General features: G+C 36.0%; 1 protein-coding gene across 2 annotated transcripts in view; it reads left to right on the forward strand.

The window, feature by feature from the left end:
• HHIP (hedgehog interacting protein) overlaps positions 1-26,056 on the forward strand; it is a 94,257-nt gene that overhangs the window by 12,408 nt on the left and 55,793 nt on the right. For both annotated transcript variants that reach the window (XM_008577931.1, XM_008577932.1), the window contains exon 4: positions 64-265. In XM_008577931.1, coding sequence (XP_008576153.1) covers positions 64-265 — 202 coding nt within the window. The remainder of the gene's footprint in view (positions 1-63; positions 266-26,056) is intronic.

The raw sequence follows: 26,056 nt of genomic DNA on the forward strand, positions 1-26,056 counted from the left end.
TAAGTGCATCGCTTACCTCCTTCATCTCACGAAAAGCTTACTGGTTTCCTTTCATTTGTTTAGAAAGCACAAACACAACTGCTTCTGTATCCAGGAGGTTGTAAGTGGGCTGCGGCAGCCTGTTGGTGCTCTGCATAGTGCGGATGGCTCCCATCGTCTCTTCATTCTGGAAAAGGAAGGTTATGTGAAGATACTTACCCCTGAAGGAGAAATTTCCAAGGAGCCTTATTTGGACATTCACAAACTTGTTCAAAGTGGAATAAAGGTTGGCTATTTAAATTTTATTTATCTTTGCTCTGGCTTTGTTAATTTTACTTTAGTGTTATCTTCCTCACTGAAGGTATTTCTTTGCAATAAAAGAAAGAATATTAAAGGAGAAAATAAGGGGGCAACATAAGGAAACAATAATTATGGCAACTGAATTGGGGCAACGGCGTTAAATTTCTGTGTTATTTGCTGATTATTAATCAGATCGATATTTTGACATGCTTTTTCTCTATGTAATTTACACATTTAAAATATTTTTTTGGCTTTATAAACTATTTGCTTAAATATTGTTTAACAGGCATAACACTTAGGATTGTATACCAGCACTTGCTTGTAGAAACAAAGAGGTATTTTGGTTATTTTGGCATTTGCAAATCATTCTTTTTACCATTTCTGTTTTTGAGTCTGTATCATAAAAAATGCTACCTATACTATGACTTTCTTGTACAATGTTTTTACAGGTAAGTCAGATATTTTTATCTATAATTAGCCAACTACATAATATATAACCACATCTGTTGCCTTTTTTCTCACTTCTCTAATTTGAATTCTCATGTTAAATAATCTAAGTGTGCAAATAAAATTATTGTCAAGTTTGTTTCATAAGAGTAACAGTACAATATTAGCAGTACTAAGTTATAAAGCAAATTGTGGTATTCTAAAATTAATAGACACTTAACAGCTCATGAATATTTTAGAATGAAACAAAGTAACAGTATGATTTGGGAAGAATTGGTTATCCTTTTCATCTCTTAACTGGAAAAAAATCATGAGGATTTATTCTCTTCTACTCATATAGGAATGAACCTCTTGCTTTGTTGTGCTCTATTCAATGGTAAAAACAGCAAAACCAGAAGGAATGAGTCAGAAAAAATATAGCTATATTCCTGATATCTATTTAGTATCTACCAGGTAAAAAAAAATTAGAATGAATCAGAATACAGGTAATGCTATCTTGTTAGTACCACTCAACCTCAAACTCATGGTGTGACAGCATCATGAAGACATACTGCATAAGAGAAGTAAACCTTTGAAGGAAAAGGACTTTGGCACCAAATCACAGATCATCTGGAAAATCTTTTTAACTCAGTAGTTTCAACTTCCTCCCAATAAAACTTTTCACTAGAATTCACAGCAAATAATTTTTTAAAAAGCCTTTTTAAAAATAAAGTGTGAGTGTTTTGCATGTCAGTGTTCAAAGTACATTCTGAAATGTGTCCTGATAACTCACTGCCAGTGGGACTAATGAGCAGAGACCAAGGATGCAGCAGCAAGTACACCATTACTCACTGTGCTTTTCTTCTCCCTGTGGAAGTTAAAACACGCCATGAAGGAAAAAATGGGGAAATATTTTTAAATTATCATCTATAATCCCATCAGTTAAAGAATACCACCAGCAGCATTTTTACGTATGAGTACTTTCTTCTAGTTTTTATATTAAAATAAAATGAATTATTTCTTACTACAAAGGTTATGCAAGTCCATATTAATAAGTGTGGAAACACACAAAGAACATGTATTCTTTTAGCTTTTTTCCTGAGCAGCTTTAAAATAAAATGGAAATCAAATCATATGTACATCTTTTTAACTTTCTTTTTTCACTCAACAATATATCATGAGGATTTTCCCAGATATGAAAAATTTTCTCAACAAACTACTTTTATCTCTTTTAGCTGTTTCTTTTCCTTTTTATCAGACATTTAGGATGACTCTAGTAATTTCTTTAAACCATTGTAAATAATGTTATTTATCATTCTGGTACACATTATTTGGCCAGATCATGGATGACTTTCTTAATATTCATCCATAGAAAGAGCATTACTGAGTTGAAGGATATATAGCATAATACATATTGCCAATTTGCTTTAAAATATATTTTAAAATATTTGAGAGAATAATATATAGTTTTCAAATATTATTTGAGTAAAAATGTTGGTATTAAACAGATATGCATGATAAAATGTAGATGTAAAAAGAACTCAGAATACTGGAAAATTTGTTATAAGAAGTAAAAAACTGATGTTCTTGTTTCTACTTCAGTTTATTTATTTATTTTAATTTAGTTGTTTTGGTGGCTGATTGGTATAGGGATCTGAACCCTTCACCTTGGTGTTGTAATACTGAGCTCTAGCCAACTGAGCTAACCAGCCAGCCCCTTCTTTTTCAATTTAACTGCCTTTTAAATTAGGATTGTTTCAGAGTTCCTGTGTTTCAATTTACACCGATTTTCTGGGATACTGAATGAAAGATTCATTGGAATATTCTGTTTTAACATGGAGATATTTCATCATGCAGTAAAATTGTACAAGCAAGGATATAGCAGTGCCATAGTTCTGTAGTATGTGTGTTCTGCAGACCTTTAGGAATTCTGCAGAACTCGGTCAAACTTGCAAGAGAATTTGCAAAATGTGACTTTCCTTTCTCAGAAGAGCTCTAAAGCTTCTGAGACTTAAACTTCAAAATCCATTATTCTAGTGAACTGATATAACGTATTTTAAAGTTCAGTGTTTTAAGTCGTTTAGTGTTTGGCACTAGTGATATCAAAATAAGAATATATCACATGGATATTTCAGTGTGTATAGTGAGTAGTGAGACCACATTCTTATTACCTCAGGTAGGTTATGCTGCAGGTGCAGGTGGCCTTTTTCTCAGTGTCTATGGAATTCCCGGATTGGATGTGTTAGAAGAGGCTACAGTTGATACTATGGGTCAGCACATTTATTAGTTGATCATACCGCGATTTTGGTGATATGCCCCTAAGAGACTTATAAAGTGAAAACATTTCACAGCTGTTTCACAGTAGTTTTTGCAGGCTTCTTTGATATATGAATAGTTAATGTGTTGTGGTAGTATTTTGCATAAATAATGCAAATAAGCATTTTCATAAACTATTATATATATTACCACTTCTCTATTCTTTCAGTTTTAAAATCCTAAGAGAGGGCATAAAACTGCTTAACAGGCCAAGCTATTATTGCAATACTCAAATTACAGACTTTATAATACATACTGAACCCAATCTACACATGCTTGAAATGAAAATGATACAAATCACAGTGGTGACCCCCCATATGCAGTGACATTAATTAATAACCAGTAGGAGTAAATTAAATCAGACATAAAGAGGAATTCCTGATTACAAGAGTTTTTGAAAACTAGTGCTGGCTATAAAAAAAACCCTGGAATTCCTTCTCTGCTATTTGTTAATTAAGAATTGATAGTGATTTTCATCACATAGTAAAGGCTGACCTTTTTCCATGGCAAGGAGCTGGACTTGGTTGATCTCCTTAAACATCTCCCAGCCTTGATTCTTATAACTGCTTGAGAAGGATGTCATCAACAAAGAGCTGATGATTAGGGAACGTGGACAACTCTTTCCTAAATGGGTCCTGACTGAAGCTAAAATTATGATGTCTTATTTTTAAACACGAAGATTGTGCTGCTTAAATGGTAGGAGATTGTAGCACCTTGGGGGCTTAACTGTCTATGGTTTATGGAGCAAAAGTTTTCTGCAAAAATGCAAAGCACAAGTTAAAGAATTGACTCCTTTTGGCTACAGAAAACAAGTTGTAGAGTTGAGACCAAAGAATAAGTCAGAAATATGTTTTAAAAATATGTAGTGATTTCATAGATCTTTGCTGATAGTGCACGGCGCAAACTAATCTCTAATACCTACACTGTGACAAATGGCCCAAGTGTCAAACTGGTGAACAAACTTTAAAATCTTCACTTGGGGTGTGTGTGTGTGTGTGTGTGTGTGTGTGTGCGTGCATGTGTGCACATGCACATGCATTGTTATTATTGTTGTCTTGTTGTTGTTGTTTAATTCCAAAGGGGATATTACAAAAATTGTACTATTTCCATGGGAAAAAAACTTCTTTAAGATATGGGGGATTGGAAATCTTTAAATTGAGCTTATATCTGAATTCTGAATCAGAGCTTCTGGCAAGTACTAGAAACAGCTTCATCTGTCTGAAGTACTCAGGAATGACAGACCAGTGGGGTTTTCAAGAATGGCTGCACCTGGGAGCTTTCAAAAATTCTGATACCCAAATGGAATCAGAATATCTGGGGTTGAGACCCAAGCATTGATATGTTTTTAAAGCCTTCCCAGGTAATTTGAATGTGTAGTCAATTTGAAAGCCACTGATCTATACTGAGCCAAACCAGTCTACAACCAAGTCCTGTTGGTGACATGACCACTAAGAGCAAATGATTGGACATCAGTTGTCATTTGCCCTGTACCTCTACATATTACTTGTCCTATATGAGTGAGGAGATGAGTTAACTCTGGCAGCATGTAAGACACTTGATATAAAGTTTTCAAAAATGGTATTTAAAAACTTCAATGGTTAGTTCTAATTGGGAAATTGCTTTACCTGTTAATTCTTTTCCTGTTTTTGTTCCATTTTGGAATCTGATGCTCAGGCAGTAGGCAAAATTGTTATTGTTCTGATTCCTAAAATATGTTGTTTGCTATTATATCTGTAAATCCTTGTTAAAATGACAAGGACACCAAAAGGTACTTTGGAGTCATTTCACCAAGTGCCCCTGACTACCAAGGATCTGAAAGTCAGCCTTAGCTATGCATGTGTGCAGAAGGAAGGATAAGCCTGCACCTGTCACCTACAGGGTGGCCTACCAAGGAAACTAGCAAACACCGCTCTCTGCCACTCAGTTCTCATGAGCAGGCAGAGGACGGAGAGGTTCACACCCTCAGCAGCCCTCAGCTTGCAGTTTGCAGCAGACAAAGCTGAAAGGCTTGTCTGTCATTAGAACAAGTGTCACTGGACTCCTGTCCCTCTCTATCTACTTGGATCCTCATTTCAAAAGATGCTTTTTGAAGCAGTCCTTTTACCAGGGGAGGAGAGGACATAAGGCTGAAAGCTGCTGATTGTGCGGGTGACTGAACCCATTGAGGTGGGCCTCTTGAGAGACAGCGGTCCTGGTGCCCTGGAGTCACAGGAGCATGCAGAGGAGGATACGGAGTCTGCTGGGGCAGGCCCCGCCGGGACAGCCTCTGGTTGCACATGCTTGTAAATCACATGCATAATTATGAGCACTGAAAAGTTTAGTGAAACCCAAGTGTTCATCCACCCATTGGGGCTGATGTTCTCTTTTTCTGAACTTTGTCAGAGACCTAACCTCTTGCGTTTTTCTCTTTGATTTGCAGTCTTATGGCAGCCCGTGAAATATTAGTATATTTTCGCTTGAGTGAAATGAGTCAAAACAGAGAGGGAGGCAATTTACTTTTCAAAAGTAGTACTGGAAACATAGCATGCAAATATACATATATACACACACATATACATATGGTGATGATTGGGCCATGTATCAAATGCTTCCTCAGAAAAATTGGTAGAACTCTGCTTTTAAGCATGCTTTAGGTTAGAAGAAAGCGTATGTTCAGTTGAAGGAAAGTAGCAAATTATATTTCATAAATATTGCAATATAAGAATCACCATTCTGGAACATTTTTGTATATTACATAACATTTTTAAAGTTTATAAGATATCAAATTACTGCTTGGAAGTTATTAAACCTCATCTAAAAGAGTTGCTATAGTGGTAAAAATGAACATTAAATACACTCATTTGAAAAGTGGTAGAAATTGTCTTCCCCCACATAAAAACTTTTAAGTACCTTCCTTTTTTCTAGTTTGAAATTCTGGTTCCAAGCCATTCGGTTAAAATGTAAGCAAAATATAGTTCTACAAGTTAAATTTTGACTGCAGTTATTTTTAATTTGAAGGTAGTAAATGACACGGCATTGAACCCAACTATCTCTATTTTATTGAGGGTTGCTGACAGTTTACATCAGAATGCTCTGCACTCTGTGAAAAACATCATTTTCAATTTTTATATACACTTAGTCTCATTTTAAATCTATTATGAATGACCAGAAAGAAAAATTATTTTTCGTAAGGCAAAATGTCCCCTAGTAATGTGAAATAATCACCACGTAAGTTTTTGTTTAAGTTAGTTTTTGCTTCTGGTATTCTTTCATTACTTTAGAATTTTCTGTTCTTCTAATAGCCTCTTAATAAATATACATAGCTGTATATGAGGGTATTTCAAAAAGTTTGTGGAAAAATAGAATTAAAAGGTAGTACGGACCTATCCACAAACTTTCTGAAGGACCCTTGTAGATGGTTTTTGCCAGTTCGGGCAGTTCAATCTGTAAGTCACTTTCCATCAGCAGTGTGCTTTTCACTGAGGCAGGAGCTGGATGGCCTGTGCAGGGTTCTTCTGCTGGAGAAAGGCCTGCCTTCTCCAACGTTTTGGATCCCAGAAGTCTGCTGAGGTGAGGAAAATTTTTACATTGGCGTCTTTATATTTACCTAAGACTTGAAGAGCAAAGGAAATAGAGGCTATAAATCTGAGAAATCTTATGGCAATCATTTAAAACAAATGAGAAACCAAGAAATCTGGACACTAGGAAAAGTCTCTGCCATCTTTAAAAAGCATCTCTGCAAACGTGGTATCCACCGTCTCTTACAGACTACCTCTGACAAGAAAAAGAAAAAGACCTGTCGGTGATACCGATTGTCACTGCTTTCTGGTGGCTATATTACCTCATGAGAAGACAATAGCAAGCATCACAAAACTATCTCTAAATGGCAGAGGATAGCACAGCATTCCCTTTTAAAGATACCCAATATCTTTTCTTCCCCAATACTGTAGTCTTTGTATGTGTGCGGGTGGTGAAAACACTTAAGATATAACCTCTTAGCAAAATTTCAGGTATACAGTATGGTCCAATACTACAGTCTTCAAGCAAGCCACGCTGTTAGCAGGGATACTCTGGTCTTTTTTCTTATTAATCATTGCCACTGTTTTTAAAGCACATTGCTAAGTCATTATATAGATTACCTCTGTAATCCTATGGCAACCCTGTGAGGGAGGTATTAATATTCCCATTTCACAGCTAAAGAGACTGAGGCCCAGAACTTAAGGAAACTGCCAAGATAACACAACTAGTAAGTACCAGAGCCGGATGTCAAATGCAGGTTGTCTGATACTGTGTTCTCGCCATGGGGCTGTGCCTTTGACGAGCAGCACCACATAAGAGGAAAGACTGTGGAGCATGTTCAATAGACAGAGAATGAGGAGGCTGAGAGTCTGGGATAGGGATAAGCCTGCAGACCTGGGATCTGGTCATGGTCTCCCACCACATACTGGTTGTCTGGCCATTGGCAAGTTATTTAACCTCCCTAGGTTAGTTTCATCATCTACTGAATATAGGTAACAAAAGGTCACATCTAACACTTCACATGCACAATCTCACATAAATGTGAAGTACTTTATAAGCAGTAGCTATTATCATCCATCATACTAGCATGAAAAGGAGGGAAAGGAAAGGAAAACATGCCCAGCCCCAGAATGACTCACAAGCTCTAGTGACCACTGTTAACTCTACTCCCTGGTACTTAAACAATCCTCCTTAAAATGTGTTTGAATGATAACTTATGGAAAATTTGTAATAGCGTTAACATTTGCACTAAAATTATATGGCAGTCCCATGGAAACAAAGTTATATTGATGCATGTGTGGGGTTTTTCTTTGCCTCGAAAAGATAAACCTAGGATATATTTTTTATTTAAATGTGTTATTAGAGAAAAACTACACTTTCATTTTTACAGCATCACCTCTTGACATTAGGTATATGGTATTGCTACCTACTTTATTATGCAAAAGCCCCCAGTTCTGGAGTTTTCTCACAGCACATGCCTAACGATGATTAAGCACAAAGCAGCTGACCCATAAGTACTGGAGCAACCTTTCATCAGAATTCCCTTGCTTTCATAGTAGTTTTTCTCAACTTGGATATTACAGTAATGTAGGTCTTTTTTTGTGTTTATTTTGGAACATGGTTTGTGTCAATCTGCCATAGAGTTAATAAATTGTAGGATTTGCAAAGGAAATATACTGAGACTGAAAACTAAGAAGGCACATATTTTTGCCCACTAGCAACTATTGCTCAAAGCACAGATGTAGACTGTCGGGAGTTGGGGGGGGGGGAAATCGGGTAAAGTTGCTATAAAATTAACATGTAATGTCATGTTATAGAGAGTGTATTACTCAACAAATTATTTTTTTAAAAAAGCAGATCAGTAAAACATGCCATGAAGTCAGAGAAGAGAGAACTTTAAAGGAAGGTTTTAAAGTTAAATAACAACAACAGCAGATATCAGTAAACTTATCAGTAAAATATGCTAAAGATCAGGAATAAAAAATATTTAAATGGAATGGCCTCAACTACCTCCCATCTCAAGCCTCGGGCTTCAGCAGACCCTCCCCTTATCAGATTGGCTCAACATTTTATTGAAAGTCTAAATCTGCAGGCGAATTTGCTCCTTGGTTTGTGTCTACCTTTCTATGACTGACTTTGGGAGTTTGTTTATGTAGCATGTTGCTTTTAACATACTTCTTTCATTTTTACATTTATATAGTAAACATATACATATATTTATTTTATTTGGTATATAATATTTATATATAATAAATATGTACAATAGTTATCAATTACTACAATACATTTTAGTATATTTGTTGGTAGTAGTCATTAATTGACATTTAGTTATTTGAAAGTCTGTGATTATGCTGAACTATAATAATATCAAAGTGGCCAGAACTGGGGACATACCTAACCTGAAGTGTTTCAAAAGAAGGATCATTGGCTAGAAATTAAAATCATCTTTAGAGTTTTCATTCAACATATGTTTTGAAAAATAAGATGTCATTTATACAGACCATTCTGTAATGTGTTTTCATGACAAAAGCTTGAGAAAATTTTCTTCTAAATCATGTAATTTTCTATCCCAGCATAATTTTGTAATTCCAGGTGGCAATGCATTTGTTCACAGTGGCACTCAGGAATTACCATCAAAAGACAGGTAAAATTTGAATCCTTTAGTGAATTTCCACTTTATGCTATCTGGGCAAGCCATATACAATTTAATTTTAAATTCATCCATTTACTCATTTTAAATATTGTACAGGCCTAAACTTCAAATCACAGAAAATCAATTAAAAAATAATGATTTCTTTAAGATAAAATATGCACTAATTACTCTATCATATCTATATGTAGTGGGACAAGAACAAAAAAAGAGAACATTAATGAATTTGATCTTAACTAATTCCACCATTGCTAGCAGTTGAAATTATCGTGATTGTAGAACTGAATCCAATAAACTGAAGCTAACACAAATATCAAACATTATGAAAAAGAATCTTAACTTTATATATGGTCACAAAATTCTTAAGAAAAGAAGCTTCAAACATACAAATATTGAATATACTGGCTTTCTCTTTAAGAATAGCTAAATTATTTACTTTTTAAAAAATTCTAATAAGCTGTTTCTAAACCAGCTTCTTATTCTAAAGCACCTTTGATCCAAATGGATCACCAACTTAAATAAAACGACATCTGTCCTCAGGCTATTTCTAGATAGGGAAAACACATCTGTTCCACAAGAATCCTTAACCAACAGTTTGAAACAGTTCAGAAGAATTCCTTTAAAAAAAAGATAGGAAGAACTGTGTACATGGTGCAAATGGACCGTGCCTGAGGTTGGAAAAAAATCGGGAAAGCACTATCCTTAAGAGGATTAAAAAGATAACTAAATTTAATTCCCATTAAATTCTTAGGCTTTCATGAAAGATTTGGTGATGAGGCTCCCACAGTGCAGACATCTTTGTGGATGTACGTGAACACACCTGTTCAGGAAAAGCGAAACAAAACTTGAACCGACTTCTCTCTACACACAGGTCACCAAACATCTGTCATAAGTTATCAGTTACTATCCTAGACTGCACTCAAGCCTGTGACCTGAGCTTGAGAAAGCCATGAAGCTCATTCTCTTCTCCAGTCTGTAGGGTTTTTTTTCCCCAGCATCACTATTAAAGCTTCTGTTTAAATCTCCTGGGATTTGGAAGATCAGATGACTCCATGGCATTAATAATGTATTTACACCCTGGTTTCTATGTACATCACCCTGGGGCTGATCTTACTTAGGCTTCCTTGACTTGCAGGGAAGTGGCTTGCTCCACCAAAATGCTTTACCCAATAGTTGGCATAGTTCCTTAATTGCATAAGTTCCTTAATTGCAACTTACAGACAATGTCTCCTTGTCCAGGGAGGATGTGTTTTTATTAAGATTTTGGCTTTAAGTAAATGTCAATACATATAAAACTTTTGGGCAAACAAACAAATAAATATACAAAAAAGTCCTCTGGGCATAACTGGGTGAACTTCCTCCCTTGGGAAGAATTAATTATTCGAAGTCCTACTAAGTAAAACTTACAGTGACAGCATCAACTGTCAGAATGTGAGAACCTTTGATCCCTTGTGGGTCAAATTCCTGTAATGTCCTACCTGAGCTGGGTGCATGTGAGAACTAATCACTGTAAGGCCATTGCACTCATCCACTGCTAATATGATGGCACAATTTAGTAACTAAGTGGCTGTGTGACTTAGAGCAATCTACTTAACCTTCTAGGATCTCCGTGTTCTCATCTTTAAAGTCAGAGGACTTGAGTAAATAATACTTTAGGTCTTTTCTTGCTGTAAAATTCTGTGAGACAGAAAATATTCAAGTTTCCAACTGTTTCCAAGAGAATTACAGTAAGTGGTTCAATGGTCAGTGTGATTCAGTGACTCAGGTGCTAGGTGATTCGATGTTTGCCCAGGCACAGAGTCTGGGGTTTACTTTGCTTTATTCTGATTTTTTGTTTCTTTGTAATGATACAGAAACCCAGTCAGCATCCCCCAATGCAGAGCCCATGTGGGTGCCTTTCCACATTGACGACTAGGTGTACTCATCTTTCTGTGTGGTCATTATTGCCCCAGTTAACCTTTAAAAGCTGCAGTAACTCAGCGTGTAGTGAGACTTCAGGTTTAACAGCAAGATAATGTCTTGAGGGCCGGCTGGTGGCGCACTGGATAGTGCGCCGCTTGGGAGCGCGGCGGCGCTCCCGCCCGAGGGTTCGGATCCCATATACAGACCGGTTCCCGCTCACTGGCTGAGCGAGGCGCCGGAGCAACACCGAGGGTTGCGATTCCGTTGCGGGTCCCGGTCCAGTACGGGGGCGACACTGAGGGTTGCGATCCGTTGCCGGACACGAAAAAAAAAAAAAAAAAAAAAAAAAAAGATAATGTCTTGAATGTGGAGGGATAACAGAGCAGTAATTGTTCGAACTTGGGTTTGTAGGTAAAGATATGCCATGACCTTGAAGCGGACAGTGCTTGGTGTACCAGGAGAGGAGAGCAGTATGGAGCTGAGTGAAGGAAGAACAGAGTAGTAGGACAGGCTGGGGTCTCAGAGCTGAGCATCTGTGTGTTGGTGGGTCAGGAAGCACGCTTCACACAGTATAGGGGCTTACAGGCCCTACCAAGGTCTTTGGCTTTTACACTGAGTGAAATGGGAAATCACCGGAGGGTTTTGAACAGAAGAGTGGCATGATCTGACCTAAACTTTTTAAACAAAATCAATAGTAGCCATGCAAAGAGTAGGCTCGGAGGGGCAAGGGTGGAAGCAGGGATATAGGGTCTGACACTGACTTCTAGTTCCGGCTCTGCTATAAATGTGCTTTTTGCCCAGAAGCCAGTCATGGTACCACTCAAGCCTCTATTTTTCACCTGTCAAATGAAAGAATTGTTAATATCCGAGGTTCCTTTCAGTTCCAACTTCCAGTGGGTCAATGTTTGGAGGAATATTTAGAAATTTCTCCTATTAAACATGAGCATTTTTAGAAATGGTGTTTCCCAATTTTATACCTTCTTTCTCATAGTTTTAAAGTGCAAATTTTGAAACTCAGTAGGTTAGCAGCATAGGGTATTTAATCGGTTTCGGAGAAAGGTTGTAAATTACAGGAAAATGTCAATCACAGTAATGTGAAGAAGAGGGCTCACTCTATGCCAGTTGTGAATGGTAATTCATGAAAATGGCAACCACAGCTAAAGACTTTTGAATAATATACACACACATGTATGTTTCTGCTAGGGAAAATCACATTTGAAGAGGGAAAAGGGAATCAGATGATTATTTATTAAATGGATAATTATACTTGGATTTAGTGTATAAAAGGTCAAAATCCATGTGTCCCCAAGTCAGAGAGGATTAAAATGATAGTGGAATGTAAAAATATAGCCTCTAATAAGGAAGATACGGATATGTTGTTTTAGGGAATTTCTAACTTTTTAAATTATGAAATAATGACCTTACTAATAAAGTACATATAATTCACTCTCAAGAGTAGAATATTCCCAAACATCCACAGTGGGTCTCTTCTTTGTTGTTGGTATTTGAACAAGTAACCTTTTTTTAACACATCAGTCTTTCAGGCTGTATGTTAAGCTGGCAAAGAACTGTCTCTTTTTCTACCTGCATCTGAGTCTGCAGAAGGTGTGGATAGAGTAAATTAGATGTGAAAAATTGAAAAGGGAAAGAGGGTGATGCTTGATCATTTTACTTGCACATTTAAAGATTTCAGTGCTCTGGGTTTCCTTGACAGAATTCCATGGTGACAGTTAACCTAACTTGTTCCAAAAAAATCCTCTGTTTGGAATGAATAATTTTCATTGTGGGTGTTCCTTGAAACTGTACGCCTCATCCCTGTTATTACTGAGATGTGTGCTGTGCATCTGAAAGAAAGTACCAGGTTCATTTCCATGAACTGTATAGATTAGAGCTGTATCCCACGCACAATGTCCAATAATCTGTTTTAATTTCATCCAATGTACATATATTTTAACTTTTAGCAATTTTAAATGTGCAGAAGCCATCTCTACATAATATTAAACCAAATATTTTATGTCAAAATGACCAAAAAACTAAAAGCAAGAGATTTTCTTTAATCAGGAAATAGCTTTTCCTGCAAAAAAAAAAAAAAAAAAAAAAAAAAAAAAAAAAAAAAAAAAAAAAAAAAAAAAAAAAAAAAAAAAAAAAAAAAAAAAAAAAAAAAAAAAAAAAAAAACAAATTAAGTCAACTTTCTTGGCTTGGTTTAAATGGCATCTTCATTTTTCTTTGAGGTAATGTGAATGCGTTTTTCCTCCAGTGTGGGAAAAAATTGGACTAGAAAAGATGGAAAAGGACATAACTAACTTGGTAACTACATTCTCTTTTTTATTAGGCTGTGTTGTCTATTTGGATTTCTGGAGGTTTTTTTTTTTTAACCAAAGAAATCAATTAACTAATTAACTAATATTCCTTCTAAGATTTAATTTGGTGAATAGACTATATGTGCTTTTCATCAGAGCACACATCTTTTTAAGTCTGAAACCACCACACACAAAGAATTTAATTCTGACAGACATTTGTTCTCAGCATAAATACTTTAGGGCCAATAGTCTACCCCACTTAATCATGTTTCTTAAAAGTGAATTCCAGAAGACTTGAGACCCCAAGTGACCCCTGGTAAGGTGAGTTGTCAGTAAATTACTTTTATGATGTGCCCTAGGGAAGCAGGTCTGCTAGAAACTTGGTAGGGAGCTGGCCCCTCTTGCCTGTAGGGGATGACCTTTAACTTTATCTAACCTTTGCATTTCTAATTCTAAATTTCTGGGAGGCAGACTGTCTCATTGTTGGATATCATATTAAAAGACCTCTCCTGTACCCAGAAGACAGTGTTAACCACAAATTTGTTGTTTAACTTCCAGATGAAGCGTGCCAGCGAGCATTTTATTTCTATGATTTAATTTTAAATACCAGAAATAGAAATGAGTTCAAAACGAATTCAAAGTTAAATTACGACTGACTTGGATGACAGCTGGAAAACACTACAGAACATGTAATCCCTCTGATTTTGCTCATTTTAATTTATTGTGGCACTTGAAAATTTATAAGAACCATTAGAGATGAATGAAGATATTGCATCACAATGCATTTTTTCCACAAAATATTTAGTTATTAAAGACAAACCTTGTCAATTTTTTGTTGTCTTTATTATGAGAAAACTTTTATGGTGCTCTTGGAGGGTAATAATGTACATGAAAATTATCAAACATAAGAATTTAGGTTCAGTTTTAGATGAAAAAATATACCCTTATTTGGCTAATATAGACTGAGAACATTGGGAAATAATTTTTTTACAGGATATAAAATACAAAGGACTAATTAATTTCCTATTAGTTTTGGCTGACATTTGGCCAGTATTTTTAATTCTATCCTAAAGAAAAATATTTGATGGCTTAGTTTTATTGCCTGTAAGTGTATTATATAATAGAAATATGTATGTATGTAAGTAGGTATATATATATATATATATATATTTTAAAAACACTACATGGTTGAATGAATTATACTAAAGACAATAAGCTTTTCCAAAAAATTACACAGTTAATTTTTAATCAGACAATGTTTAGGTATATGAATGCATAGAGTAAATGTAGGATATTTCTATAATCTCTCTGGTTTATATTTCAGATTGTAGCGTAAGCAAAGTGAAGCAATCTGAGCTTTCCATTTGATATCAATCCGTTTGAGGAGATCAACAATCACTAGTCGTAGAAGCAATTAGTGTAACTTTAGTAATTTTTCTTTGGAGAAGAAAAGAGATCAGCAAGTTTTTCATATAAACCAAAGGTTCTGGCTCAAGAGTGTTATGTAAACAAGATGTAAGTTTTAAATATAGCTTAAATGCCACCCAGGAGAGAAAACCAATGACGAGAGTTGTCAACAGACTGGGAGCAATCTGTAAATGATGGGGAAAATATTAAATTGGTCACACTAATGTTGGGAGTACACAGGCATGTGTTTCCAAAAAATTCCTCACAAAATGTCCTCTTCTCCACACCCCACTCCCCGAATTGTTTATCTTTGGATCTGGGAGAGATAACAATAGTAAAGCAGAATGTAGACATAATTTGTTAAGAACCCTAAGAAGATTTTACTTGAGAAAATGGCAGCCAAACATAATTTTGAAATGAATTTGGAAACAATAGTTAGAATTAAATAGATGATACATCAACACACTAATATGCAAACCTTCTTAGGCGCTTTGCTTATTTTAATCCTACAAAAGCATCTGTTTGTCATCATGTATGCTCCTGCTTAGATATGGCTTTGTGGTTTGTTTGTGTGTTCGTTTTTGTTTCTGTTTTGTCAAAAACTTCACGTGGAAGTATCTTGATGGTTTTAACCATTACAACATGTTCCTCATTATCAGTCTCTGGAGACTTGCTATTCAATTACTGTTAAACTCAGACCAAGAGATGCAATCATAATATGTGATATGCACTGAACTGGTCCCATTGCTGGAATCCAACCCAAAACACAGCAGCTGGAATGTGGAAGGTAGTTCCCCACAGGAAAATCAGAGTGCTTTGGCCAGGAGAAGAAGAATGCATGGCAGGTACAAAAAGCAACGAGGACATAAGACACTCTGACCTAATGAGGAGAGGAATGGAAGCAGGAAAACTATAAATGACCTGGTACATGCTATAATCAAAGTATAAACAAAGTCTGGGAGATGCCAGAGGAAAGGACAGATAACTCCATCCATCCGAGGATGGCAGCACCTTACTTAGGAAATGATTCTTACAGGTTAAGGGAGGAAAGGAGGAAAGACCCTTTCATACAGGAAATGTCATGAAAGATTGAGATCAGGCTGGACATGTAAACTGAGGCCAGAGAGGGTACCTATAAAGCATATTGTATACTGAGCCAGGGACTCACTTCCTGTCCACACTTCCTTCTGTGGTGGACAGCAAGGGCAACTCTGGCCAGCCCCCCAGTGATGTGTTGAGCCCCTGTGTAACCAGTTAGCTTCTTCAGACAAATGCCACCTTAGTTGCTGTGATTTCCCAGGTTCCACTTGTATGGAATTTGGGAGCTTCTCCTTGTCTGGAGGACAAGGCAGCTTAAGAACTGAATTGAACAATGGCTGCAAGGGGAGAAGATCCTAGGAAAAAACAGAAACAACTCCTGGCTTTACTTTCCCCCGTGTTGGTTTCATTCTTGCACAGCCTTTCTCCCCATGGCACAGATTGTAGCAGCTCCAGGCTTACTTTCTACCAGCTTAGCACACCCAGGGGAATGTGAGCCGTTTTTCCCTAACAGTGCCAAAAGAAGTCTTGTGGATGCCCCTAGCATGGGCCACACCCACCTTGGGGCCACTCAAGGGTCCAAGAGCATGTGCTGCCATGATTGTGCAGGTCTGGGCCATGTGCCCTTCTCTGGGGCCAGGGACAGAGTCCAAAGCACTGAGCCGCGAGTTTGGAAGAGGCAACTCCCCAAGGTAAAATCGGATGTTATTACTAGAAAAAGAGGGGGAGGACGGTGGGCATTATAAACAACATTCACTACTCACTGAGCAAATAAGACTACTTGAAATCAGCTTATTATCTTTTAATTCTATTTTTCCACAATCTTTTTGTACCCTCATATAGATAAGCCCCAAGCCTTCTTGAAGACACAGCTGGGTCTTGCTCATCTGTGTAGCCCAGGTGGTATCTAGCAGTGCCTGCCTCAATCAGAGGGTCCATAAGAAAGCAATCAAGTCTAAAATGAGATGAGGCAAATATTTAGAATATTTAGTAATCAACTCCAGAAATATAGGAATTTTGTACAAATTAGGCTCTTAATATTCAATCTTGCCTTCCTTCTTCCCCATGTTTCTTATTACTGGGCTTTCTCCTAGGATACATTTTAAGGACATTTAAGGGTTATAAAGCAACCCAGCTAAAGCTTTCACTTGGTACAGTATACATAATTAGGTGGTGTGGGTTTGCATAATATTCATTTCTTGCTTATTTATGTCTACTTTCTTTTTTAAGACATGTAGACCCAAGTCCCCACATTTGACGTACCAACTATGCATTGAGAAGCGTTGCTGAGTCATCAGAAGCAACAGGGTCAAAAAGACTGACTTAAAAACTTTACATTACGTAAAATGGCTTAACTTCCCCCCCAAAAGATAGCTGAGGCCTTGTAACAAACACATCTACACAATCCATAGTTTTCTTATTTTGGAAGGTTTTTGGAAAATTTCTATTTCTCTTCCATTCATTGATCATATTTATTAGTGAGTAACTATAGAGTTTGCATCCAAACCTGCAAGAGTAACAGTAATATATAGGGAACTGTTTCCAAAATGTTCAAATAGAAAATATGAAACATCTAATCATAAGGCTTTATACTTTTGTAACATGTAATTTGGAATATTTTGTTCCCTATTGCTCTAAAGTTCACAGTTTCTTTCCAATGATGTTGAGCTCATGTGCAATTTAATTAACTTTGTAAACAAGTATGACATGTTTTAACTTGTCTTTAGTCATAATAGTATGATTAATGTGCTATAGACTACTTAAAGAGTAATATAGTCATTATTTCTTTACGCTTTGAAATATGCAGGACATTTCTGAATATTCTCATGTATATTTTTATGCCTTTCCTGGGTATTTAATATGCACATTAAATGTTCTTGCTTACTCACTTGATTGAAAACAAGAGAATGTTTGAAAAACATGGATCTGAACTCTACCCAATAATATGTGTGCTTTTATCTCTAACAGGAAAATCTTTAGTCATTTGTTTTCTCACTGGTAGCCTTTGTCCATTTAAACATATTCTTAAAATTAATGCTAACTACATACAATAAGCATTCAAAAATAAAAAGTTAATTTCTTTTTAATGAAAAAACAGTTTATGTCATAATGTCTGGGTTTTAAATAGGAGTAGTATTATGAAAGTATATGAGACAGACTTTCCCTTTAGCCTTTTCTGCCTAAAAGCATGCCTGCGTACTCACTATGCCTTACTTAAAAAAGGACTTGTTTTCCTTAGCATATATTGTACCATTGTCTGTCATACCCATTCCTTCTAAAAGCAATGTTTAATTTGCTCATATAGAAAGTTTAAGTGATGTGACCCTTCTGCTTTATTTCACCACTTTGACTCCTTGTTCATTCTGCCACTTGATTATGGCAAATGATAGGAAGACATTTTTCTTTAAAACTGGCTTTTTACCTATGGAAATTCCAGGTGGGATTCAGCCAGAGGATTGTTGCCAGAAGATGGTTATAAAACTACTCTCTGATCGAAAAGTGGACAGAGTTGTGGAATTCAGCTCAGAGGAATAATCTATTTTCTGAAGGTCTCTGTAGAGGAACTTACTAAGTGTCTTCCTTGTGCTTGTAGATCTGCAAAAATAATATGATTTGGCTCCACATAGGGGGTATGGCTGTAGGTTTGCCACTCATTGATAGATTCATTCATTGAGCAAATGCTTATTGGGCTTTTTCTAACTGAGCCAGAGAACATGGGGAAAGTCCAGAAATTCTGTCTTTATATGTTGATGGAAAGGACATAAAGAAAAATCACAATTTGTAATAATGAATATGCTAATAGTAAATTTTTTAAAAACAACAATAAACTAATTGTAAACATTCAGGTAGATCTTTTTAGTATTAGAGAGAAAGATGGAAAGAATGAGGACCTCTGGACTTGTGTCCCATGATTACTTTCTAAGCAGGTTCAAATGTCTCCCCACATACTTGCTCACTTATAGGGTAAGAGGTTATCTCTTTGTTCCCAATATTGATCTGCAAAATACTAAAATTCATTAAATTTCCATTTATTACTAATGAGAAATGAGAGCTTCTCATTTATAGAATAGTTTAATAATTTAAAAGATGCATGATAAAATTTACCAATTTTCAAAGAATGTACATGAAGATATCATGAAAAATATGAAAACAATATCATGCACCATTTTTTCTTATATGCAAAATATGAAATTCTGTAATATTCAGGTCACCATTACAAATATATCAGGTTTGCCATTGTTCACCGTCCTTTACATGATACACTTTGAAACTAGATAAGTTTCAATTATTCAGGGATTTTTCAGATTTGTTTTAAGTCTATGGTTCACATATTATATGTTATCTGACAACCATGGTGGGGTCTGAGATAGCGCCTCAAAATCAAACATATGAATATACCTGCAGAAGGATATCTGAATTTTCAGTCTAAGTGGAATAAATAAAGACTATAAATTGTTTCACAACAATTCAGGTCTAGTTTTGCTGGCAAATAAATTCACACTAAACTTATAAAAAACTTTCGTTGCTCAAAGCTTTTTGAATTTCAAAATTGCCTACCAAAGATTGAAGATCTCTTATATCACAACAGCATACTTTAGCATCTCATTAATTTGGCTATTAGATTTCAACATCAACTTTTGGGGACAGAGTTGGGAATGAAAAGATTAAGTAGAAATGGCTTCTGAGATTCAACGAAAATAGCTGTCACCAAGTGCCATGCATGTGCTTTAGTTATAAAATCATAAAACTTTTGGAAGTGAAGGAGACCTTCAAAATCATTTAACCTAGCTCTTTACAGTTGAAGAAACTAAAGCCTGGAGAGATAAAATAATTTGTTTGAGGTTGGCTAGGCACACAGAGCCATACTGATGTTATTTGTAAAATCAATTTTCATTATTTAACATGCATGATGTTTTGCTGTTAGTTTTTCCAGAATGTTCATGTTTCTGGATGATAATAAACAGTGGATTAGAAATATGAGGGATATAGAAGATGCTCTAGAGATTAATTTAGTGAGAAGAAGAAACTGATAGGGTAGCAGCAGATTTGTAGGGCAGAAGAAATTTCATAACATACTCTGAGATCTAGACTGTACAATTAACAGATTCATTTAAGAATGACAATGCCTGTTGGTTGTTCAGGTGCTCTTAACCAAAGCAAATGTAATGTTTTTCCATGAAAATGAAGTGAAAGTCTACATGGCACCGCTGTTTTCACTACATTCACCCTGGGTTAGATATATTTCTTTCAAAACATTCCAAATATCAAAGTAAAAAAAGAATCGCAAGGGGCTAGAATATATGAGATATCTCTGTATCTTCTGCTCAATTTTCTTGTGAATCTAAAACTGCTCTAAAAAAATGTACTAAAAGAGAGAAAAATTGCATACATTTCTTACTGATATTTCAGTTAAGTAAGATTTCTTAACAGACAACTTAGGGAAGAGAGATCGAAATAACAGCATTACTGCTGTTGATTAGAGTTATTTTCAGGATAACACAATCTCTGTGTGTGAAACAAAATCCAGATGAGACCATTTTTCAAAAGGATGACACTGAGACATTAAGAATAAGTTAAAATTGTATTTACAAAGGCAAGGATGTGTGAAACATATCTTTAAAAGACCATCAGCCAAATTTTTATTAGCTTAATCACTGTTAAAATGCAAATGTCCCTGAGAAAGCTCTCATCCTTAGCAGTCGTTTTAGTTTAGTGAGAACAGATTTCATATCTTTTCTCAGATGCAGATTTTGATGGGGAAAAAGCTTGGCAATCTCTGGGTTCAGAAAGGAAGAAATAGATAGCTTTAAACAGAGACATAAAGAAAGGCAAAACACTATAGTTGGTTTGGGCACTAAACACAAGTCTCTGGTTTTATGATATGGTCCACGTTAATAGTAGTAACTTCTAACATCAAGCTCCATCATTAGGTCATAGGATTTTATGTTCTTGTTCAATAATTGTGAAACCTTATTAATTGATTTGTTTAGACTATTGATGCACAATCTAATGTTTCTCTTCTATTTAAAATAATGAAACTTGGATTGAATAGAAATAAAATATTTTCTTAATCTCAGTCCTCACTTAAGATGAACAGCCAGAGCTAAGCTATTTACTTTTGTCTTCATTTTGATGTAAGAAATAAAGAATAAAACCGGCCAGTTATCTCAGTTGTTTAGAGCATGATACTGATCACATCGAGGTCCAGGGTTTAATCCCTGTATCTGCCAGCAAAAAAAGAAAGAAAGAAAGAATAAGTATGGTATATTTAGGAGGAGTTTCTGCAGTCAAATGCTTTGCCCTATGAGGAGTTTCTGAATATAAAAGTTGAGCCATGATTTAAAAAATTGGGGTTAATTACATTTTCCTTTTGTTTTAGGAATGTTAAGGAATTAATGAAAGATCACTGTGGTTGATTCCTGGAAACTAAATGTAGATTATAATCAAATAATTGAACTTAAAGTTTGTAATAAATTATACCAACTATTTCCACATATGTGGATATTACATAACTTGGGGGGCAGAGTAAAGTATACTTAAGACATTATGTGGTAATAACTTAGAGTAGGGATTGGCAAACTATGGATTGAATCTGGCCTGCTGCCTAATTTTGTAAATAAAGTTTTATTGGGACACAGTGACATCATTTGTATGTGTATTATCTGTGACTACTCTTTGCCACAACAGCAGAGTTGAGTAGTTTCCATAGTGACTACATGGTCCACAAAGCCTTAAATATTTACTATTTATTCCTTTAAGAAAAGGTTCACTGACCCCAGATTTGGATGGTCAATTAGAGATTCTCAAAACATTTCTCCCGGCAAAGTCATGTTACCTTAAATCTTTGAAGACGCTAGAATGTCATTTGTATAAGGATATTTAACAAAATTAAGGATATGAAAAAGTTAGCATTTTTCCCTAAATACCCTTTTTAATCTTGTCTGAAAGAATCCTAATTTTCTTTACAGTTTACGTTTCCTAGGGTTTTGAATTTTTAGGACATCATTACAAAAGACTGTATTTAAGAGTTCCGTATATGGGACCAATGAAAAAAAAAAGTGGTGTAGGTACTTTTGATTGCGTTCTGTAACTTTCAACTCTAAGTGACTTGTGTTGGATTTCCACCAGACATTGGCACGCTCAAATCCCAATCCCTTTATCTTGGCCCCCTGGGTATACTGATAGTCTCTACCATTAACAATGCAACATTGCCTCTATATAACTGCAACTTTGTGCGCTATGCAAAATAGCCCAAGAACGCTCTTTATGAATTGCATCCTTTACTGTAAGACCACCTTATATACTGATGTTGCCTCTCCATGAGGGCCATAAGCTCTAGGAGGAGAAGGGGCCCATACAGATGTTATTTTACTGCATGTTAGCCTTTGGTGCCATTTGTTATACAAACTGAATTATTATCTAAAAGTATACTTTTAGAATTTTCCTCCTTTGCCCAAGCTCAATAGTCAAGGTAGCTATTAAAGTAAAGGTGTCTATTTAATTTATCATGCAAATTGGGACACTTTTGAAAGTAAAAGGAGTCTCAATAGATTTTCTAGAACATAGGCCAAAACTGTATCCAAGCAAACCAGGACATACAGTCAACCCTAATTTTTGTAGATTTTAGAATTACATAATTTCCTTAACTATATCATGTCTGACTATTAAATAATTCATCATAAAATAGACATTAAAATGACCTTGAAGATGGCAACGAAATGGCCAAAACCAAAAAATATTTTAAAAATTAAGGAATTTTGGTTAACTTGGACTTAATGTCTTCTGCCTCATAGAAACTACACAATGGCCAAGTCTTCTTCTTTTACTCTCCTACTTCCTTAATACCTTCCCCTCCTTTCCATCATCCAGAAAATCAGATGGCTATCACTATAGACAACTGCCAATAAAAGAAGAAAAAAAGAAAACAGGAGCAAGAAGTGGTCTGCTTTGGGGTTGTGTCAGGATTAGGAAGCAATATCTTGCACGAGGTATCTGGCTTCATTTTTCTTCCTTTCTAATCACTGTATTTTAAAAAGGGCATAATGGGGCATGCATTGATCTTGCAATAAGCTTCACTTATACAGTAAAAGTTGAGCACATTTTAAATTATGCAGTTCACTATATTCAGCCAGGACTTTCCAGTCTACCCAAAGTTTCCAGTAAAGTTCTATTTGACCTTTGCATAAAGACCACCTTTACTAGGTGACTTATTTTTGCTGCCCTCTTGGGTGGTCGAATGAGGCAGATTTCCCTGTTGAACAACATACAACCTTATTTTTTGCCAACTGAACATTACACTGGGATGTGGCTTGGAGGAACAGTTTCTCAATACTATAAACAACTGCTTTCTTGGAACAGCTTGTTGCTGAAGCATAAAGAGCGATTACTCTTGGTTTAGCCCTGAGTAGCTTATGAATTGGTTAAGGAAGTAAGTGTGGCTGACCCACCAAATTACAGTGGCTGTAATATAATTAAGTTCAGTATCCTCCCTGGAGGCTTTGAGAAGTATTATTATGACACCAAACTTAAAGATGAGGAATTTTTTAAGAGCCAGGAAATTAGTGAGAGGCAGTCTCTTGGGAAATGTTGCAAAGTTAAAAAAAAAAAAGTCACTAGAAACACATAAAAGTTTTCCAAGAATAAAGGCTGGTTAAAATACAATACTTTGGTATCTGTGACTCTGAGTACTGTTAAGTCAGTACTTCTCAAAAGAGGGTGCTTCGGATTAAAGATGACCTTGGAATTAGGACAAGGAAGAAATGGTGGATTAAAGATATGTTAGAAATATTGAAAACAAAGGAAAAAATAGGAAATGCTGCTAAAAGAAATTATTGGGAAGACATTTGTCCTCTGCATACCCAAATTAAATTGTACTTAAAAAATAAAATTTCTAATAGCTTAGACTATTAAATTATAGACTTAATATAGACTATTAAAAGCTTATTAACAACACAAATGGGTTTGAGTGAAAAGAAGGGAAAAGGAATGAGAACGTGCAGCCATTTACTGGCATTCTTCGCAAAGCAGCTTTCACAGTTGTTAAAGCTTTGTGATAGGACCTTAGTCTGGGCTCAGCAGTCACAGGGACAAAAAGTTTTTGAAAACATTTATGAAAGCATAAACACTTAACAGAAAGATGCCTAGCCTGTGTTGTTTTCCAAATCATTGCCATTCAAGGCATTGCTCTTTATCTCTTGGACTCCGTGACAGATTGATTTAAAATAGATGACCAAGTCTTCATGGCAAGGATGATTTATTTTTTGGTAGCTTACCACAGCTTTATCACTCTGCATAATTGTTATATTCAGCCAATCTGCTTATCATTGGTTACAACTTCATAATGTAGCCAGTAATCCTGCGTATGTTTATTTGTCTAGTCATCGGCCATCCATGCAGTAACTCTTACGATATCTTAATAATATTCCTTCATGCGTCCTGACCAGAAGCTACATTGCAATAAACATTGCTTTCATTAAGTAAGGCACTTTAAGTAGAGGAGGACTGGCACTCAGTATAAAGTGTGAGCCCACACATCGTGCTGGTCAAGCAAATCGAAGGGCAAAATGCACTATCTGGTGAATCCACCTGTCATACAACCATCCTTCCACATACCTCTGTGTTACTTCTAAGCTGGTGAGAAGCTTAATGGTGCATCCTAACTTAATTTCTACCTACCTTACAGAGGATATTTCAGTCTCCTACAAATAGGGACAAAAGAGTTTACTAGATGTGTCCACAGTTCTGTGAGGCTTACGTGGAAAGGGAAAACCAGCACCTTTTAATGTTTTGGTTCAGTGTGGAGTCACCCTAGATTAAGCTGGTGCTGAAGTGTCTTCATTCCTCCCACAATCAAGTGAATCATTCCCCCACCACAAAGCCATAAAAGTCATTTGGTCTCATGAGTGTTTTAGATGTTCCTGGGCCAAATAATTTTTTGGCAACTTTCTGCTATTGGCCCATAGGCCATCTCAGCATTATCAAACCTTATACTCTATTTTCATACACCTTTTAACTGATAGCGAAGAAGATGCACTTTTTGAAGTTCCACTACATTTCAGAGGCATTACAAAAAACACCCAGTTTAGTCCTTACAAAATCCTATCATCAAGGTATGATTATCACTATTTTACAGATAAGGAGACTCATGTTCAGAAGAGTTATGTTATCTTCCCAATAATATATATCTAGTAACTGGCAGAACCAGGATTCAAATTCATGTCTATCTGACCCCAATAATCAACCATACAAAATCTGGCCTGCAAACACATTTGAAGAAATTTTGCTCCAGAATCAGCACTGATTTCCCACTCTTCTGTCTTCTATGAGTATTACATAATAAACTAATACACAGTTAGACAAAGACCATGTTCCTGGTCCAGTCAGCCTCTGTTTCCAAGCATGGGTCAATCTTTGAACAGCTCAGTGTTGAAGCAGGGAAAAAAACCTATGCTTCATTTGGCCTTGAGTAGCAATGTGCATTGTAAAGGAAGTCAAGTTGGGCTTGCTAAAAGAGCCCCTGCTTGCTGCTGGTTGACAGAATGTCCTTCTGTAGAATTAATTGGAGATTTTTTTTGAAGTCCCAAGCAGCCAACAGGTGAAAATGCATAATTTGTGCAAGTCTTGGGGAAAAGGCTCACCTGTGCCAAGATAAGACTTTCCCCAACCTGGATGAATGGGAAGTTTGATTTTTCCGCCAAAGTAAATTGGGAGTCTAAATATTAGAACTTACGGAGAAGGGTTATGCTTTCTAATGTATCTGAAGAAACCTGAGGCTCTTTCGTTTCTTTTCCTAGTCCATTTCATCCTCCAAAAGACACATGTCACGGGAAGCATGTTAAATGTCAAAGAAACTATGTAAACTGGTAGACATTACTTAACTCTGCCAGATGAAACAGTTGCAGAATAGAATAAATGAGGAAATGCATCATCTAAGAAATTATAAGCAAGAATGGAAGGGATGAGAATTTATTCTCATACACATAAAACTTCTCAATTCTCCTGTGTCTGACGAAGACCAGAGACATTATATGGGTTTAAAGTGGGAGCATCAAAAACTGTACCTATGTATGTCATTGGAGCACTACTCATTTCTTCAACAATTTAGTGTGTTTTAAGTCATCTAGGGCCCATACCATACCAGTAGGCAGATATCATTTGGAGTTTGTTTTAGATACTGAAATCATTTCAGTGACAGATAAATACCTTCACAAGAGTTTGGGTTGAAAAAAGGAAAAAAAA

Source organism: Galeopterus variegatus, unplaced genomic scaffold, assembly GCF_000696425.1.
Source record: "Galeopterus variegatus unplaced genomic scaffold, G_variegatus-3.0.2 Scaffold1606, whole genome shotgun sequence".
Taxonomy (NCBI): Eukaryota; Metazoa; Chordata; class Mammalia; order Dermoptera; family Cynocephalidae; genus Galeopterus; species Galeopterus variegatus.